The 19,609-nt window shown below is 46.5% G+C and overlaps 1 protein-coding gene across 1 annotated transcript in view; it reads left to right on the top strand.

Moving 5' to 3' along the window:
- The window catches only part of fbn2b (fibrillin 2b), a 196,345-nt gene that overhangs the window by 159,401 nt on the left and 17,335 nt on the right, over positions 1 to 19,609 (top strand). Inside the window, exons 47-56 of the mRNA XM_067968183.1 lie at positions 494 to 622; positions 3,747 to 3,866; positions 5,170 to 5,295; positions 9,536 to 9,688; positions 10,607 to 10,672; positions 11,830 to 11,955; positions 13,747 to 13,866; positions 14,113 to 14,235; positions 15,265 to 15,396; positions 17,989 to 18,114. Of these exons, the coding sequence (XP_067824284.1) occupies positions 494 to 622; positions 3,747 to 3,866; positions 5,170 to 5,295; positions 9,536 to 9,688; positions 10,607 to 10,672; positions 11,830 to 11,955; positions 13,747 to 13,866; positions 14,113 to 14,235; positions 15,265 to 15,396; positions 17,989 to 18,114 (1,221 nt within the window). The remainder of the gene's footprint in view (positions 1 to 493; positions 623 to 3,746; positions 3,867 to 5,169; positions 5,296 to 9,535; positions 9,689 to 10,606; positions 10,673 to 11,829; positions 11,956 to 13,746; positions 13,867 to 14,112; positions 14,236 to 15,264; positions 15,397 to 17,988; positions 18,115 to 19,609) is intronic.

Here is a 19,609-nt window from a genome sequence, read left to right as displayed (position 1 = left end):
CTGCACTTCTGGGTTTCTGTTGCACGCGCGCATCCTGATGCGCCTGGGTTAAACCCAGGTGTGGGTGTGTTGGAGCCGGGATGTGGTCCCGCTCCAAAAATCAACTATTTTTACTGCCCAGCCGCCCCCAAACCCACCCGTTGTTGAGGGTTAAAATTTCCACCCAGGTGAAAGCCCAGTCCCACAATAGAGGACACCAGCAAGCTTGGAAAGAGTGAGAGAGGAGACGAGGTAAATCAGGGAGTAGTGATTAGGTGACACCACACTTAGATTTTAAAAGCCTGTGAATTGTAGTTATTTGTAACTTTGTTATTAGTGGCACATTATTTGTTTAATATGATCACCACAATGTTTTTTCTATCTTGGTATTTTATTTATCATTTACATATTCTGGTTCATTCAGCTTCTGCCCATTGCTCAGTTTTAGAATCAATTAATAAACTCCAAAGTCCACATTTTAAAAGCAGAATGACATCACATATCTTCTTTTTAGATATCGATGAGTGCTCGACTCTGATTGGCCAGGTCTGTAGAAACGGGCAGTGTATAAACAGCATCGGGTCCTTCCAGTGCTTGTGTCAGGATGGCTATGAGCTGCCGCCCGATGGGAAGAATTGTGTTGGTGAGTGAGCAACGTTTGGTCTATCTTACCCTCATCGGTCAAGTTTTATGTCTGTCAGATCTGCACATGACACTGTCTAAAGATCCCCCATAAAGCCTGAGATTCTCTACAGATCTCAACTGCTGACTTTCATTCTCCACATTCGGGATACCCGTGAGCTACACGCACACTTGCATGGTTTCCAGCACAGTCTGATGTGTTTATCAGTAGCAAATATTCTCAGTAGGGCAGGCACGACCTTGACTGTGTGCCGCTGTAATCGGGGCCTGGTCAATCACTGGATTGTACTGAGCTGCAGCACTGCAAGCCCAGTGTGGGCAATGGTTACTGCGGCCTGAGGTCTCGATTGCAGGGATCGTTGCTACTTGGAGTGGCAGTTTCACCCCATTTCAAGTTGGCTTTCCTCCCATAATATGTAAAAGAATGCTTGGTTCTCAGCTATTTCAACAAGCTGTATATATTTAACTTTTTCCAAAAAAAAATCTGTTCAACTGGCAATGGTGAATATAATTTGCTTAAAATGTTCAGTGTATCTGTGGTGCTGGTTAAATCTTTTCCAGTCCTATAACTCATCTATAGTGACAAGGGATAGCAGGTGACACCAAGCTAGTGGGTATTGGTAAATAGATAGCTGCACCCAACAGTGCAGTGGGTGGCAGCAGTAAGGAAAGTTAACCGGATCTTGGGACGTACAGGCAGAGGGATAGAGGGGATAATGAGATTTCACAAAGTACTGTTATGGCCACATCTGGAGCACTGTGTACATTTCTGGTCACTGTACTACAGCAAGGATATTCAGGCATTGGAGGCAGTGGGGAAAAAGGGCTGTTACCTAGTTACCAAACAGTTACCTAGTTTAAGGTATCCAGGCTATGAGGGAGAGGCTGTTGAGGCTGGGATGGTTTACTCTGGAGAAGAGAAGCTCAGGGGTGACATTAGTCAAGTATTCAAGATTCTTAAAGCAATAGGTAAATTGAACCTGGATAACGTATTTGAGATTGCCACAAACTCTAGAACTAGGGACATGGGTTAAGAACATAAGAAACATAAGAAATAGGAGCAGGAGTAGGCCATACAGCCCCACGAGCCTGCTCCGCCATTCAATAAGACTGTGGCTGATCTTCTACCTCAACTCCACTTTCCTGTCCTATTCCCATATCCCTTGTTTCCCTTAGTGTCCAAAAAGCTATCGATCTCAGTCTTGAATATACTCAACTACTGAGCATCCACAGCCCTCTGGGTTAGAGGATTCCAAAGATTCACAACCCTTTGAGTGAAGAATCTTTTCCTCATCTCGGTCCTAAATGGCCGAACCCTTGTCGTGAGACTATGAACCCCAGTTCTAGACACTCCAGCCAAGAGAAACAGCTAAAGGTTCAAGTCTAAAGGAAGAAAGGTTTTGCTTTAACAACTTTAGGCAGGTGGTGGTGAACACATGGAATATATTGGTCAGGGAGGGACTGGAGGCAGAGAATATGGAGAAACGAAAAGGGGAATTGGAGAGATATTTGAGGGAATGGGCAATTGAGAGGTATAATTTTTTGGATCAGCCAGATGAACAGCAGATTCCTGGACTATCCTATGTTTCTGCAGTATTTCAGCAATTTTTAAACTCTAGTAATGTGACCAAAATAGCCTATTGCTGTAATCTCTTGGTAATTGAAGGTACACATGACACCTTTGCTATGTCTTACCATTGTTTTCCATTGATATGTCACAAGGGAGTCCATTTGACCTCTGCCCTACTGAGTTTGACCCTCTGTTTCCAGTTGGAAGTTCACATGCATGGGATGCAGTTATCATCAGATTTAGGAATGTTGAAAATACAATTGGGTGCTAAGGTAGAAGAGTTAGTGTAGTAGAAGGATGGGCATTTTTTAAATTCATTTTTGGGGTGTGGGCGTGGCTGGCAAGGCCGGCATTTATTGCCCATCCTTAGTTGTCCTGAGAAAGTGGTGGGAGGCCTTCTTCTTGAATCGCTGCAGTCCGTGTGGTGAAGGTCCTACCACAATGCTGTTAGATAGGGGGTTCCAGGATTTTGACCAACGACGATGAAGGAACAGCAATATATATCCATCAGAATGGTGTGTGACTTGGAGGGCAATGTGGAGGTGATGGTGTCCTCATGCACCTGCTGCCCTTGTCCTGCATCGGGGGAGAGCAAGGGTACTAAAGTGTGAAGATTTGATGGAGGAGTTGCAGTACTAGAGAAATTAATTTTGAATGGAGAGATGAGGTACTAGAGGGATGGGCATCAATTGCAGAATTAGGAAACTGGAAAGTCAGGCTTCAAAGGGAGTTGGGGTACCAAGAGGATGGAATTTGATGAAGAGTGTGGGTACCAGAGGGATGGAAATTGATGAAGAGTGTGGGTACCAGAGGGATGGAATTTGCTGAAGAGTGTGGGTTCCAGAGAATGGAATTTGCTGAAGACTGTGGGTAGCAGAGAGATGGAAATTGATGAAGAGTGTGGGTATCAGAGAGATGGAAATTGATGAAGAGTGTGGGTTCCAGAGGGATGGAATTTGCTGAAGACTGTGGGTACCAGAGGGATGGAAATTGATGAAGAGTGTGGGTACTAGAGGGATGGAAATTGATGAAGAGTGTGGGTATCAGAGAGATGGAAATTGATGAAGAGTGTGGGTACTAGAGGGGTGGACATCGATGGCCAAGTGGCCTTTTCTTGTCCTTGAGTTATTCTTACCTTCCAATATCTTGCATTCGGGGGACGGGGCAGATTAAGGTCTCACTTCATGACCCTGATAGAGTGCCCTGCTGAGCTATCTGTGAGATAAACTATAAACCTGTAGGAATTTATACAGCAAACTTTGTGGCTGAGATTTTTGCCATAGAATCAGTGCAGTCAATTTCCATGCTAAAGTGGTAGAAAAGGGAAATTAATGCAAAGTATGTTAATTGTTCAGTATTCCCATCCTGCAAAGTTCAATATTATAATAGACAGGAAATCCATTGAGGCATTTTAATTATTCTGCACTTGTTTAATGTGGTGTGATTATTTACTCTGTATTTCTTGCAGAGAGTTGAAATAGACAGACAGAGGGATGCTGCACCATTGCCTTCTAGTGTCTGTTGATCTCATCTCTGCTCTTTGCCTCCTCTTTAGATATCAACGAATGCATTAGCTACCCTGGCACCTGTGCCCCTGGGACCTGCCAGAATTTAGATGGTTCCTTCCGGTGCATCTGTCCTCCAGGGTACGAAGTACAGAATGACCACTGCATCGGTAAATAGAATAAAATGGAAGAATGCTGGGTTATTCTTGTGTAGCTGGAGTTTAAGAGTTTATTTTGTGAATTGATGGTGTTTAGTTATTTAAATCAACCAGCCACCTTTGTGAATAATCATTAAAATTAAAATACCATTTAGTGGGGAAGAGATACATGGAGAGCGGTGGGTACTAGAGGGATGGATTTTCCCCCCACCCCCTCCAGTTTACCCCTCCTCACCTGAAGGCGCTGACTCTTGCTAGGGTACAGTTTGATGGGCGCTGACCCTCTCTGTGAAAGGGGTTTCACAGGCGCTGACCCTCTCTATGAAAGGGGTTTCACAGGCGCTGACCCTCTCTATGAAAGGGGTTTCACAGGCGCTGACCCTCTCTGTGATATGGGTTTCACAGGCGCTGACCCTCTCTGTGAAATGGGTTTCACAGGCGCTGACCCTCTCTGTGAAATGGGTTTCACAGGCGCTGACCCTCTCTGTGAAATGGGTTTCACAGGCGCTGACCCTCTCTGTGAAATGGGTTTCACAGGCGCTGACCCTCTCTATGAAAGGGGTTTCACAGGCGCTGACCCTCTCTATGAAAGGGGTTTCACAGGCGCTGACCCTCTCTATGAAAGGGGTTTCACAGGCGCTGACCCTCTCTGTGAAATGGGTTTCACAGGCGCTGACCCTCTCTATGAAAGGGGTTTCACAGGCGCTGACCCTCTCTATGAAAGGGGTTTCACAGGCGCTGACCCTCCCTATGAAATGGGTTTCACAGGCGCTGACCCTCTCTATGAAAGGGGTTTCACAGGCGCTGACCCTCTCTATGAAATGGGTTTCACAGGCGCTGACCCTCTCTGTGAAATGGGTTTCACAGGTGCTGATCCTCTCTATGAAAGGGGTTTCACAGGCCCCCAGTGTTCTTCAATACATTATCCAAGTAACTATTGTCATGTGTGAGCCTAGACAGTAAGTGTGTGGCAGGTTACTCCATCATGAGGGTAGCACAACTGAACTAATCCTGTCCTCACCCAACAAACACACACACCTGATTTATAGCAATCAAGTACAGGAATTGTCTGCAAGGAGTGATTCTAATTGTACAAATGTGGTGACTAGATTCACAGTATCCAGAGATCAGAATATATTAATTGTTTCTGCCCAACATTGTTTAGTCTGGACATGAGGACACAGTGAATTAATTGTTAAACTGCTCTAATTACAATTTAGTCTTCTGTTGCAATTCATAACTTGGGTGAAAGCAGTGTCAGGCGCCGTGTTGGTTGGATGGGGCTGCTCCTGATTCTCTGCCTATTTGTTTATAGATATTAATGAGTGTGAGGAGGACCCTAACATCTGTCTGTTTGGTTTCTGCACCAATACACCCGGAAGCTTCCAGTGTAACTGTCCACCAGGATTTGTCCTCTCCGAGAACAGAAGGAGGTGCTTTGGTAAGTGAGCCTGAGACCTAAAGCTCCACACCTCGGGTGGAGCGCGCGAGTCCTCGGGTGGAGCGCGCGAGTCCTCGGGTGGAGCGCGCGAGTCCTCGGGTGGAGCGCGCGAGTCCTCGGGTGGAGCGCGCGAGTCCTCGGGTGGAGCGCGCGTACTCAGGTAAGTTCTGAGTGCACGCAATCTGAGCACACATATGGATTGCGTGTGCACTCGGTGCGTGTATTTACATAGAATTGTATTCTGGTACATACTCTCTCATCTGATCAATCTTTCTTCTTTTTCATTGACTAAAATCAGTTTCATACATAGTTAGAAAACATCCACATTATTTTCAGGAGTAGCTGAGGAAGGTGGGACTTTAGGCGTACCTGTGGAGGGTGTGGAAAGGCCACTAATGAAGATAAATATTCAATAGGAAACTATTTTTTAAAATTAAAATGGGACAAAAAGTAAAAAAGCCACCGGGCCCAGGTGGTTTGCATCCCAGAATATTAAAGGAGGTTGGGGAGGAGATGGTGTAGGCACTGAGCATAACTGTCCAAAAATCTCTGGAAATAAGAATTGTGCCAAAGGACTGCGATTGATTACGTTTGCCAGCAAGCCTTTCTGGGGCCTAAGTGAGACCCAGAATGGAAGCCACACTTGCTCTCAGCATGTGTGGCTTCTGCTGGGTCATTCAGTATGTGGATGGCCCGACTAGAGAGGGGGCCAAACTTGACCTCCTCTTGGGAAATAAGGAAGGGCAGGTGACAGAAGTGTTAGTGAGGGATCACTTTGGGACCAGTGATCATAATTCCATTAGTTTTAAGATAGCTATGGAGAAGGATAGGTCTGGCCCAAAAGTTAAAATTCTAAATTGGGGAAAGGCCAATTTTCATGGTATTAGACAGGAACTTTCAGAAGTTGATTGGGAGAGTCTGTTGGCAGGCAAAGGGACGTCTGGTAAGTGGGAGGCTTTCAAAAGTGTGTTAACCAGGGTTCAGGGTAAGCACATTCCTTATAAAGTGAAGGGCAAGGCTGGTAGAAGTAGGGAACCTTGGATGACTCGGGAGATTGAGGCACTAGTCAAAAAGAAGAAGGAGGCATATGACATGCATAGGCAGCTGGGATCAAGTGGATCCCTTGAAAAGTATAGAGATTGCCGGAGTAGAGTTAAGAGAGAAATCAGGAGGGCAAAAAGGGGATATGAGATTGCTTTGGCAGATCAGGCAAAGGTGAATCCAAAGAGCTTCTACAAATACATAAAGGGCAAAAGGGTAACTAGGGAGAGAGTAGGGCCTCTTAAGGATCAACAAGGTCATCTATGTGCGGAACCACAAGAGATGGGTGAGATCCTGAATGAATATTTCACATCGGTATTTACGGTTGAGAAAGGCATGGATGTTAGGGAACTTGGGGAAATAAATAGTGATGTCTTGAGGAGTGTACATATTACAGAGAGGGAGGTGCTGGAAGTCTTAACGCGCATCAAGGTAGATAAATCTCCGGGACCTGATGAAATGTATCCCAGGACGTTATGGGAGGTTAGGGAGGAAATTGCGGGTCCCCTAGCAGAGATATTTGAATCATCCACCGCTACAGGTGAGGTGCCTGAAGATTGGAGGGTAGCAAATGTTGTGCCTTTGTTTAAGAAGGGCGGCAAGGAAAAGCCTGGGAATTACAGACCAGTGAGCCTGACATCTGTAGTGGGTAAGTTGTTGGAGGGTATTCTGAGGGACAGGATCTACAGGCATTTGGAGAGGCAGGGACTAATTAGGAACAGTCAGCATGGTTTTGTGAGAGGAAAATCATGTCTCACGAATTTGATTGAGTTTTTTGAAGGGGTAACCAAGAAGATAGATGAGGGCTGTGCAGTAGACGTGGTCTACATGGACTTCAGCAAAGCATTTGACAAGGTACCGCATGGTAGGTTGTTACATAAGGTTAAATCTCATGGGATCCAAGGTGAGGTAGCCAATTGGATACAAAATTGGCTTGACGACAGAAGACAGAGGGTGGTTGTGGAGGGTTGTTTTTCAAACTGGATGCCTGTGTCCAGCGGTGTGCCTCAGGGATCGGTGCTGGGTCCGCTGTTATTTGTTATTTATATTAATGATTTGGATGAGAATTTAGGAGGCATGGTTAGTAAGTTTGCAGATGACACCAAGATTGGTGGCATTGTGGACAGTGAAGAAGGTTATCTAGGATTGCAACGGGATCTTGATAAATTGGGCCAGTGGGCCGATGAATGGCAGATGGAGTTTAATTTAGATAAATGTGAGGTGATGCATTTTGGTAGATCGAATTGGGCCAGGACCTACTCCGTTAATGGTAGGGCGTTGGGGAGAGTTATAGAACAAAGAGATCTGGGAGTACAGATTCATAGCTCCTTGAAAGTGGAGTCACAGGTGGATAGGGTAGTGAAGAAGGCATTCAGCATGCTTGGTTTCATTGGTCAGAACATTGAATGCAGGAGTTGGGATGTCTTGTTGAAGTTGTACAGGGCATTGGTGAGGCCACACTTGGAGTACTGTGTACAGTTCTGGTCACCCTATTACAGAAAGGATATTATTAAACTAGAAAGAGTGCAGAAAAGATTTACTAGGATGCTACCGGGACTTGATGGTTTGACTTACAGGGAGAGGTTAGACAGACTGGGACTTTTTTCCCTGGAGAGCAGGAGGTTAAGGGGTGATCTTATCAAAGTCTATAAAATAATGAGGGGCATAGATAAGGTCGATAGTCAAAATCTTTTCCCAAAGGTAGGGGAGTCTATAACGAGGGGGCATAGATTTAAGGTGAGAGGGGAGAGATACAAAAGGGTCCAGAGGGGCAATTTTTTCACTCAAAGGGTGGTGAGTGTCTGGAACGAGCTGCCAGAGGCAGTAGTAGAGGCGGGTACAATTTTGTCTTTTAAAAAGCATTTGGACAGTTACATGGGTAAGATGGGTATGGAGGGATATGGGCCAAGTGCAGGCAATTGGGACTAGCTTAGTGGTATAAACTGGGCGACATGGACATGTTGGGCCGAAGGGCCTGTTTCCATGTTGTAACTTCTATGATTCTATGATTCTATGATTCTATTGAGTGGATGTTGGGCAGAATGCCCAGTTCAGTCTGGGAAAGTGGTCTTTTGGCGTAGGAGTAGTGGGTGGAAGACTGGAATTTGGGCAGCTTGTTACACGGGTTGGAAACCAGTCAAGATCTATTTCTGCCCCAAATTGTGGCTTCCCACAGTCGATCTGCCCACTCTCCGCCCTCACTCCCCACTGCAATTTTGAACCTTATAATCCTATAACTTTGTTAAGTGGTGTTTAGGAGACAATTTAGTTGTCCCTGTCACCCCTACCCCCCCCCCACCCCCCGATTAGACATTAAGGCCCCTGGGGAGGTGGGGAGAGTGCGGTTGAGGCTGAAAACAGCCAAAGAACCCAGCAAAGCCGAAGACTTGGGCAGCACCTCATTATTACTTTTTTGTTCCATTTCCCGCTCAGCAGCTGGCCAATTGACAGCTGGCAATCAGGAGGGGGGGAGAGGGCGGCCCTCGGGGCTGGAGGGAGAGAGCGGCCCTCGGGGCTGGAGGAGGGGAGGTCTGCGACCGTGGTGGGGGGAAGAGAGAGGCCGCGATCGGCGAGGGGAGGCCGAAGGCGGGGGAAGCACTCCTGCTCTTCCTGGTCCTCGAGGAATGCCGAGAAAGGCACTTGCCTCCCTTTCACTGATGGGTTTCCCGACTCCTGGGAAACCCGCACAGCAGCAGTGAATTTTAAATCGGGCTCCCAATTGCCCAATGTGTGGAAGCCCGATTTTAAATATGTTAATGAAGTGCCCCTCCTCTCCACAGTGGGATACTCGGGCGCCACGATATCCACCGGCATAAAACTGGCGACGGGCGCAACATGTTGTGGACGCGTTCCCCATATTTAAGCCTTTAACCCACAAACATTAGCAAACCACAGCAGCGTGTTGCTTGTCATTTTACTCATGTTTAGATGAATGAAAGTGTCAAAAGATAGAGTTAATTTCAGTGATGACTGATCAATCTGAGGTGAAACTTTGTGATACACACTCAGTGTTACTCCATTTCTTTATACAGTAAAAAAACACTGTCAGATAAATCAGCACTACATTAAATTACCCTTGTAGAGGAGCCAAGTTAAAGCAAAGTTCCATCCACCTTTAACTGTGTATCACGTTCAGTGAAACCTGTGAACTGTTAATATTTATTGGACATTTATCACTTGTTGGATTCTAACCTTTCAGATACCAGGCAGAGCTTCTGCTTCACCAGGTTTGATAACGGCAAGTGTTCTGTACCCAAGGTCTTCAACACGACCAAAGCCCGCTGTTGCTGTAGCAAGATGCCAGGGGAGGGCTGGGGTGACCCATGTGAACTTTGCCCTCAGGAACAAGAAGGTAGGTTTCCATTTTGTTGTCCATTGGGTTATGTTAGCGGTGTCACTAAGGCTTTGATAAGTTAGTACATGGCCATCCTGCATCGTACCTGGACTATATTGGATGTCAACACATAAAATATAAGCCAGGAATTTCCTCAGAGTTGCTCCCACTTCACGGACATGTGACGGAAACCCAGTTCACTTGCGGAGTGGGTGCAACTCCAAGCACGTTTCAGGCCATATTGATTGAAACATCAGGAAGACTCATAAAGGACTTGAATTGCAAGTCACGCTAAGAGCAATGTAACGGGATAACTAATTAAATCAAAGAATAGAGAAAAGGGCGAGAGAAGACATAAAGCCTGTATAGTCTGTACATCATCAGTAACTAAGAGACACATAGACTTCTGGATAAGGGCCCTTACTGGAGGGAAAGACATATTTGCTTCAATGTGTAAATATCAGTTTTAAATAAAAAGATACAGATAAAAGGTAATGGAGGCTTTTCTAAAACTACAGTATCCTGCAGAACGGTCTGCAAATTCCTCCATTCAAGCTTAATTAATGCCTGTAGAACCTGCTAACCAGACTGTCGTACTTTGTGTGTCTAGTGTTAATTGTATCCATGTGATTTACATCAATTAGTGTTAATTGTATTCAGGGGTGTGTATCAATTGGGGACTCTCATGTATCCATTCATAAGAGAGCTTATCTAGGGTGTGGTCGGTGTGGATTTCTGTGAATAAAGGCTTGGAAGCAACTGAAGACCAGGCTCTAGTATTCTATCCTTCACAACCTGGCTCTCCAATGCAGGTTCAGTCCCTGTGATTTACGTTTAATTACATTCTGCACCCCATTCTGTACAATCACATATTGTTACTGCTAATGTAAGGACAGACACTGCTCTGCTTTTAATGAATTTACTTTTCATTTCCAGTTGCTTTCCAGGAGCTGTGTCCTTACGGCCATGGTGCTATCCCTGGCATCGGTGATACCCGCGAAGGTTAGACTATTTTCAGTAACTATGTGTAGCATTCACCAAGTCTATCTACTTTATTCCGCTCAGTAGAAAGGATTATTATTATTGTACAGCGGTGTAGAGAATCAGAATGTGGATTTATTAAAACAAATACAATTCCTACTTTCACTAACACACCACAAAAACTGTCTCCTTCAGGTCACATTAAATCGATAATCAGCCCTGAACCTTCTGTTCCACTTTCTCCTTTTATTCAATTAATAATTCCTTTGTAAAGTATTTTCGGTCAGTCTTTGTACCTCAAGCTCAGTGACTGGATCCAGGTAATTGTTGCTCACCCTGAATGTCCTTTACCATATCTCTCACAGATTCCATAATGTGTTTACATCTTAACAAGGATAAATACATTTAGTTAAATTCTAATTTCTAAACTTCAAAGCAGGCGTATGTCATTTTTACTGACTTTTCTGAAGCTCATCCTATGGAAAAATACTGCATTGAAAAAGGGAACAGTGCAGCTGAGAGGTGTGAATGAGTAATGAATTAAGCCAGTTCTGTAGCAGTCATTGCAAGGTAACCAACACAGGACACAAATCATCTGTGGGAGTGTCTGTGCCTTGTGTGTGCACGCATCTGCACGTACATGAGAGAGAATGACATTGTAAACATAGCAGGAAGATCTCCTCTGCTCTGTGAGTGTGTGATATTACAAACACTGCAGAAAGATGACATCTCATCTTTGAGTCAGTCATTTTATAGACATTATTTTAAACTGGATAAATTCATATCAGGGAATGGGGACAGGGCTTTTGGTTCCAGAATCACTGTAAAGAACCTGATGGGAGGTTTAGAAGATTAGGCTAGATGGACAAGTGATCATCTCCTGCCCACCACATTGCTGTGTTACTAGGTTACAATGCAGTTCTGATTTTGCTTGAGATTGCAAACAAGCCACCTCTACCTCACCATGGTTAGAAAGTGCTCAAATCATTCTCCAATCCCTATCTGTACAGTGAGACTAGGTACAACATCCCAGGTTCTACTGATCCTTAGATTTGTTTATTCCCGAAACTGGGTAATTTTTCATTAGACATACAAAGACAAAATGTTGCATCGAACTAACGGGCTGGGCTTATGGTGGAACTCCTGATATCACAGTTGGTTTTTTTTGCCTCTTTAAGATATGAACGAGTGCGTAGAGAATCCCGGAATCTGTGTTAACGGGCATTGTATAAACACTGATGGTTCCTTCCGATGTGAATGTCCGTTCGGATATAACCTGGATTTCACTGGAGTCAACTGCGTTGGTGAGTTGCTTCATGTGACATGTCTCATTTGAACAAAAGCCGTGTAAAGGAGCTTGAACTGAGGATTAGGGCTTGAAACACAAAGTGGGGATACGGAGGAATGTTTTCACACAAAGGGTTATTAGAATATAGAATCCATTACCACTGGGGTTCACTGAAGTCAAGACAATCACAATATTTAAGAGAAAATTAGATAAACTTGAAGAGGAAAAAAGGGTACCAGGAAAAAGTAGGGAAATAGAATGAAAGTAGATATCTCCGATGTGGAGCTAACACTGGCAAAGGTAAAATAGGCTTCCGCTGTGCTGAATTCGCCATGATTCTGTGATAAATAAGAACGTCAGGAATTCTCAGCCTCAGGACTCACCTCAATACCTTGGACAGCACTGAGATCGTCAATAGTGGCTGGATTGCAAGAGGTGTCAAATATCCCCAGCCTGTCCATAACACCTGGCCATCTGATGTTGTTGAGTGTAATCCTCAAAAACTCCTGGGCAGGTTGCTAAGTAACATTGAGGTGTAATCTCTCGCAGACACAAGATCACCTGTCACGTAGAGTCTGTAGCCCAGACTGCCTGCCCCGGCTGTCTGTAGAAAGCTGGGTGACAGTAGAAGAATGTTTGTATGGAAATTGAGGGGCAGAAAACAAAAGATTTATTTAACCTATTATTATCTGACTTTAAACATATGGACCCCAATATTTACAGGGAGGCGGGGAGGGAGCAGGGGCACATGTCAGCGGCTGGGAAACCCAGAAATACTGCATTTAACGGCGGGACCTCAATAGAATTTTTTTACTCTGTTTCCCAACCAGCAGCTGGCCAGATTGAAGGCTGGCCTCTGCCGGGTGGGAACGCCAGCTGTAGAAGGCATCAGCTGGAGTCTCTCTCTATTTCCTCACTCTGCTGATCTCTCCCTATTTCCTCATGGCTGGTTTCTCCCTAATTTCCTCATTCTGCTGGTCTCTCCCTATTTCCTCATTCTGCTGGTCTCTCCCTATTTCCTCACTCTGCCGGTCTCTCCCTATTTCCTCACTCTGCTGGTCTCTCCCTATTTCCTCACTCTGCCGGTCTCTCCCTATTTCCTCACTCTGCCGGTCTCTCCCTATTTCCTCACTCTGCCGGTCTCTCCCTATTTCCTCACTCTGCCGGTCTCTCCCTATTTCCTCACTCTGCCGGTCTCTCCCTATTTCCTCACTCTGCCGGTCTCTCCCTATTTCCTCACTCTGCCGGTCTCTCCCTATTTCCTCACTCTGCTGGTCTCTCCCTATTTCCTCATGGCTGGTTTCTCCCTAATTTCCTCATTCTGCTGGTCTCTCCCTGTTTCCTCACTCTGCTGGTCTCTCCCTGTTTCCTCACTCTGCTGGTCTCTCCCTGTTTCCTCACTCTGCTGGTCTCTCCCTGTTTCCTCACTCTGCTGGTCTCTCCCTATTTCCTCATTCTGCTGGTCTCTCCCTATTTCCTCACTCTGCTGGTCTCTCCCTATTTCCTCATTCTGCTGGTCTCTCCCTATTTCCTCACTCTGCTGGTCTCTTCCTATTTCCTCACTCTGCTGGTCTCTCCCCATTTCCCCACTCTGCTGGTCTCTCTATTTCCTCGCTCCCTATTTCTTCGCCCATCCCAGAAGGATATCAAACCACATTACAGCATCACAGAGCTCTTTTTGGAAGAAACTTTGGATCAGGAATTGCAACATACGCCAGATTGCAGAGAGCCTTGCCCGTCAAACAAGAACAAAATCATCCATGAAATTTGTTACAAAATCTGAGTGTGGCATCTGTGTTGTGTCTAGATACCGATGAATGCACCATTGGTAATCCGTGTGGTAATGGAACTTGCAGCAATGTTATCGGAGGCTTTGAGTGCGCATGCGACGAAGGATTTGAACCTGGTCCGATGATGACGTGTGAAGGTAGGCCAAACACTGTAATGACTCAATTTCGCAACTGTTCTAAGGTGAGATTGATGCTGTTGATTTTGTAGCGGGAACTGATAATGTTTGATTTTGAAACAGAAAGTAGAATTTCCTCCTCCTTACAATACATGACCTGTAATAAGGGGGCTCCTGGATAATGTAACCCTGTGCAAGAACTGGCTTAAAAAGTTTCAGGGAGATTATCTGACTGTGTGTTGTATAATATTTTGTTTTTGTTTTTAGATATCAACGAGTGTTCCCTCAATCCCCTGCTGTGTGCATTCCGCTGCATCAACACATATGGTTCATACGAGTGCACTTGCCCTAGAGGTTATACTCTGAGAGACGACCGCAAGATGTGCAAAGGTAATTGAAGGAACGGCAGCAGAGGCGATGATCCCCGGTACAGCCCAGTGCAGCACTGACCACGTGCCATTTAACAGCTTTCTGTAAACCGTCTTGATAATCTGATCAGAAATGCAATTTTTAAATAAAATATCAGTGATTTAACAGATTTGCCAGCACATTAATAATTAAAATGCGTTTGTTCATAGAGATTTGTTATGAAAGACTGGAAAGAAAAGATTTTCTTTGATTAGGTCGATTATTTTAACACCAGCCAGTCAAAATGACAGCTGGTTGTAATTTTCTTCCTGCTGAATTTGTTAAATTGTGATACAGGTAAACTGGCCACTCACAACTGCCATAAAACAGTGCTGCATTCTCACGCTCAGGCAGTTCTATTGGCATTAACCAGGAAAACAGACACACATGTCTTCAATCCAGCTGTGGGGTGTCCAGATCCAGCTGTGGGGTGACCAGATCCAGCTGTGGGGTGACCAGATCCAGCTGTGGAACGATCAATTCCAGCTGTGGTGTGCCCAGATCCAGCTGTGAATTCAATTCAAATGGCACAACAAAAATTTTGCAAACCTGACCCGACTCCTGATGGCAGCTCACACACTCAATTGAAAGAAACTACATCAGGCGAGTGGGGCTTTCTTAATATGGAGAGGCCAGACAAATAGAGATGATGAATTTATAATTGTTAGCATTCAGATATGAATGATACATCCGATGACTGAACTTGTGCCTGTATGTTCGCACAATGGAGTGTGCGAGAACTTCAGGTATTTTATTGATTCATTTCCATTCCTGCGTTGCTCACCGGTTTAGTCACTAACACTGGGAGCAAGATATGCCTCTATATTTTCCAGAACCCTTTGCAGTTTTTGATAAAATACTAGCTAGATACGGCTGATGCACTGCACAGTACTTCAACCATGAGTGAGTATGAATTATAGTCATCAGGTGGGAGGGTCGTGCAGGAGCAGATGTCGAGTGGCTGTGAGGCGGGTTTATGCATTGCTGACTAGTGCTTATCCCTGATTGCAGATTTGGATGAGTGTTCGGAAGGATTACACGACTGTGAGTCCCGAGGGATGATGTGCAAGAACCTGATTGGCACCTTCATGTGTATCTGCCCACCTGGAATGATGCGAAGACCAGACGGAGAGGGCTGCATGGGTACATCTTCCTGTCTGTCTGTCTGTCTGTGTGCCTGTCTGCTGTCTGTTCTCTGTCTATGGTCAGTGCACATGGATTCAGAAAGTTTATATCCTCTTCGGAGATAATGACTTGGATTTTCCTCCTGCTGGTGGATGGTCGGGTTGGGATCGCCACCAGCAAGAGGGAGCCTGCCGCCACCAATGAGGAAAATGCAGTGGGACACTCACCGCAACACCAGAAGAGGGAGCCACAATTAAAGGGGCGCCGCGAATACCTCCCTACGTTTTTTTTTTACTGAAGGCCTCCGACTGGACTGAGGGCTTCAGCAGATTAGTATTTGGGGCTATTATGGAGGGGGAGGAGGCCACTGATAGGCCCTCTCCCCCAGGACTACTGCCACCCCTCTCCTTGCGGTTCCCAGGGTTGGGGGAGTATCGGTGGCAGCAAGAAGGAAAATCAGGCAGACTGCCTGGTCGCCGCCTCCCCTCCTTCATTTACCTGAGGCGAGCAGTGAATGGGGGGCCAGCAGCCTTCCAGCTGGGGCAGAAGTGCAGCAACAGACCTCGCTGTCCAATTTGGGAATAGTTAACGCAGGCAAATCCAGACCAATGATTCTGTACTTGAAGATTAAAGACTTGTGACCTGCGAAATGTGAGCCAGTTCTAATTATCGAAAATCACCATGTCTAATCTGTTTTGCATATCTCTGATTTAATTGATGATAAGCTTTGTTGAAAAAATTGATTGATTATGAGTTAGTGCCTAATTCAGGAATGTTCTGACATTCAGATAAGCGTGAAGCCTGGGGTTAGTGGTGAATGATTTTGCACCAAACGGGGTGCCAATTTGTTACCCCTCCAAAAATTTGATCTATTAAAGGTTTGAGTGACTGAATAGAACTCTTCGACAGAGGAAGTGTTTCCATTCATTTGATCTTTGACCTAAACTCATCATAGAGTAAGTTCACATCCAGGTTAAACATTAAGGAACACTGCACTTGAATATCCGAATTATCAGCTTCACTCAATTGTAGGACTCTTGCCTCTGACTCAGAAGTTTGTGGGTTCGAGCCCCACTCAAGGAATTTTGCACATAATCTAGACTGACACTTCATTGCAATACCGATGGAGTGCTGTATTGTCGGACGTGTATCTTAGATTAGACATTAAACTGGGGCCCCGTCTGTCTCTCAGGTGGACATAAAAGGTCTCCTGGCTGTATTCAAAGGAGAGCAGTGAGTTCTCCTGGTGTCCTGGCCAACATTCCTCCCTTAAGCAACACCACCAAAATTAATTAATTGGTCATTAATCTCATTGCTGATTGTGGGACTTTGCTGTGTGTAAAATGGCCAACATAACAACAATGACTACATGTTAAATTATTTCATTGTATGATGTGGAGATGCTGGTGATGGACTGGGGTGGACAAATGTAAGGAGTCGCACAACACCAGGTTATAGTCCAACAGCTTTATTTGAAATCACAAGCTTTCAGAGCTTTGCTCCTTCGTCAGGTGAAGTGAAGAGATGCATATAGGCACAGCATATATAGTCGGAGAACAATGCCTGGTGATTACAGATAATCTTTCTAACTGCCCTTTATCACACCTCGGCAGAGAGACAATCACAGCAATCAAAGGAGTGAATGGTGTTCAAACAGGTTGGTCAGGGAAACATTGCATCCAAGTTCCGCATCCATGAGGACGGCCTCAACCGGGATCTTGGGTTCATGTCACGCTACGTGTAACCCCACCTGAGTCACCCAGACTCAAGTCATAGTTGGCTTGTTCTCCATACACAGATGCGGCCGGACCTGCTGCGATTTCCAGCAAAAAAAAGTTATCTGTTTTTAATACAAACCCCAGCATTTGCTACATTTGTCCCCTTGTGACCCCACCTCAGTATTCTTGGATGCAAGGTTTCCCTGACTAACCTGTTTGAACACTCCTTTGATTGTTGTGATTATCTGTCTGCCGAGATGTGATGAAGGGCAGTTAGAAAGATTATCTGTAATCACCAGGCATTGTTCTCCGACTATATATGCTGTGCCTTTATGCAACTCTTCACTTCACCTGACATAAGAACATAAGAACATAAGAAATTGGAGCAGGAGTAGGCCAATCGGCCCCTCGAGCCTGCTCCGCCATTCAATAAGATCATGGCTGATCTGATCCCAACCACAAATCTAAAGAACACAAGAAGTCGGAGCAGGACCCGGCCACATAGCCCCTGGGCCCTCTCCGCCACCCACAGGGCATTGACCGATCCGAACTCAGCTTCATGTCCAATTTCCTGCCCGCTCCCCATAACCCCTAATTCCCTTTACTTCTAGGAAACTGTCTATTTCTGTTTTAAATTTATCTAATGATGTAGCTTCCACAGCTTCCTGGGGCAGCAAATTCCACAGACCTACCACCCTCTGAGTGGTAGGAGCAAATCTCCGAAAGCTTGTGATTTCAAATAAAGCTGTTGGACTATAACCTGGTGTTGTGCGACTCCTTACGTTATTTCATTGTATGTGAGGCATTGCTGAGAGACGGGATAAAGCGCGGTTTATGAATACGGGTCTTTTGTTCTCACACACTGGTTAAAATTCTATTGGAACATTTCCAGATGAAAACGAGTGTCGTACTAAACCGGGGATATGTCAGAACGGACGGTGTATCAACACAGTCGGCAGCTACCGGTGTGATTGCAACGAAGGATTCTTGGAAAGTCCATCATCTACAGAATGTCTGGGTGAGTTGGAAACCTCGTAATGTCTACGGGAGCCGCTGGGAAACTCTTGCCAATTAAATCAGATTGTCTCAGAAATATACCGGAGAATTGTCAGAAGTAATGAGAGAGACAAGGGTGTCACATGATCAATTACTAAACAGAGAGAGCAGTGATTCCCCAGTTTATATTGTGGTTCCCCATCCAAGTTTTGGAGATCTTCATTATAATCTAGATTTTTCTGGTTTATTCTGCTGGGTGGCACCTCCCAAGTCAAGCAATCGAGCAGCAACAGTGCAGCTTTCCAAACAACATGTCAGAAATTAAGAGCTGAATCACTCGAACCCTATCCCTCTGTCGGCTCCTTATAAACGCTAATTATATCATTCAGCTAATGGATAATGTCGTTAAATATTGAATGATCGGATTTAATTCCCATTGACCAAGTTTCATCTGGAGCAGAAATCAACCTGTGAAACCACAGTTCACTGACTCTATCCATCCCATAGACACTCAACATACTGGGTTACTGTTGGTGTGTGTTGTGGGGGCTGGGGGCTACTGTGGGTATGTGTTGTGGGGGCTGGGGGCTACTGTGGGTGTGTGTTGTGGGGGCTGGGGGTACAGTGCCCTGGGCGCTGACCCTTGGCGGGGTACAGTGCGCCGGGCGCTGACCCTTGGCGGGGTACAGTGCCCCGGGCGCTGACCCTTGGCGGGGTACAGTGCCCCGGGCGCTGACCCTTGGCGGGGTACAGTGCCCCGGGCGCTGACCCTTGGCGGGGTACAGTGCCCCGGGCGCTGACCCTTGGCGGGGTACAGTGCCCCGGGCGCTGACCCTTGGCGGGGTACAGTGCCCCGGGCGCTGACCCTTGGCGGGGTACAGTGCCCCGGGCGCTGACCCTTGGCGGGGTACAGTGCCCCGGGCGCTGACCCTTGGCGGGGTACAGTGCCCCGGGCGCTGACCCTTGGCGGGGTACAGTGCCCCGGGCGCTGACCCTTGGCGGGGTACAGTGCCCCGGGCGCTGACCCTTGGCGGGGTACAGTGCCCCGGGCGCTGACCCTTGGCGGGGTACAGTGCCCCGGGCGCTGACCCTTGGCGGGGTACAGTGCCCCGGGCGCTGACCCTTGGCGGGGTACAGTGCCCCGGGCGCTGACCCTTGGCGGGGTACAGTGCCCCGGGCGCTGACCCTTGGCGGGGTACAGTGCCCCGGGCGCTGACCCTTGGCGGGGTACAGTGCCCCGGGCGCTGACCCTTGGCTGGGCACAGTGCCCCGGGCGCTGACCCTTGGCTGGGCACAGTGCCCCGGGCGCTGACCCTTGGCTGGGCACAGTGCCCCGGGCGCTGACCCTTGGCTGGGCACAGTGCCCCGGGCGCTGACCCTTGGCGGGGCACAGTGCCCCGGGCGCTGACCCTTGGCGGGGCACAGTGCCCCGGGCGCTGACCTTCACTAGGGTCTGTATAACTCAGTCCTACACCAGATGGTGCATTTTACACACTGAGTCTCCAGACTCTCAAGGA

This window comes from Heptranchias perlo, chromosome 29 (genome assembly GCF_035084215.1).
Source record: "Heptranchias perlo isolate sHepPer1 chromosome 29, sHepPer1.hap1, whole genome shotgun sequence".
Classification (NCBI taxonomy): Eukaryota; Metazoa; Chordata; class Chondrichthyes; order Hexanchiformes; family Hexanchidae; genus Heptranchias; species Heptranchias perlo.
The sequence above is the reverse complement of the archived record's forward strand: the minus strand, read 5'-3'. Positions and strand labels throughout refer to the sequence as shown.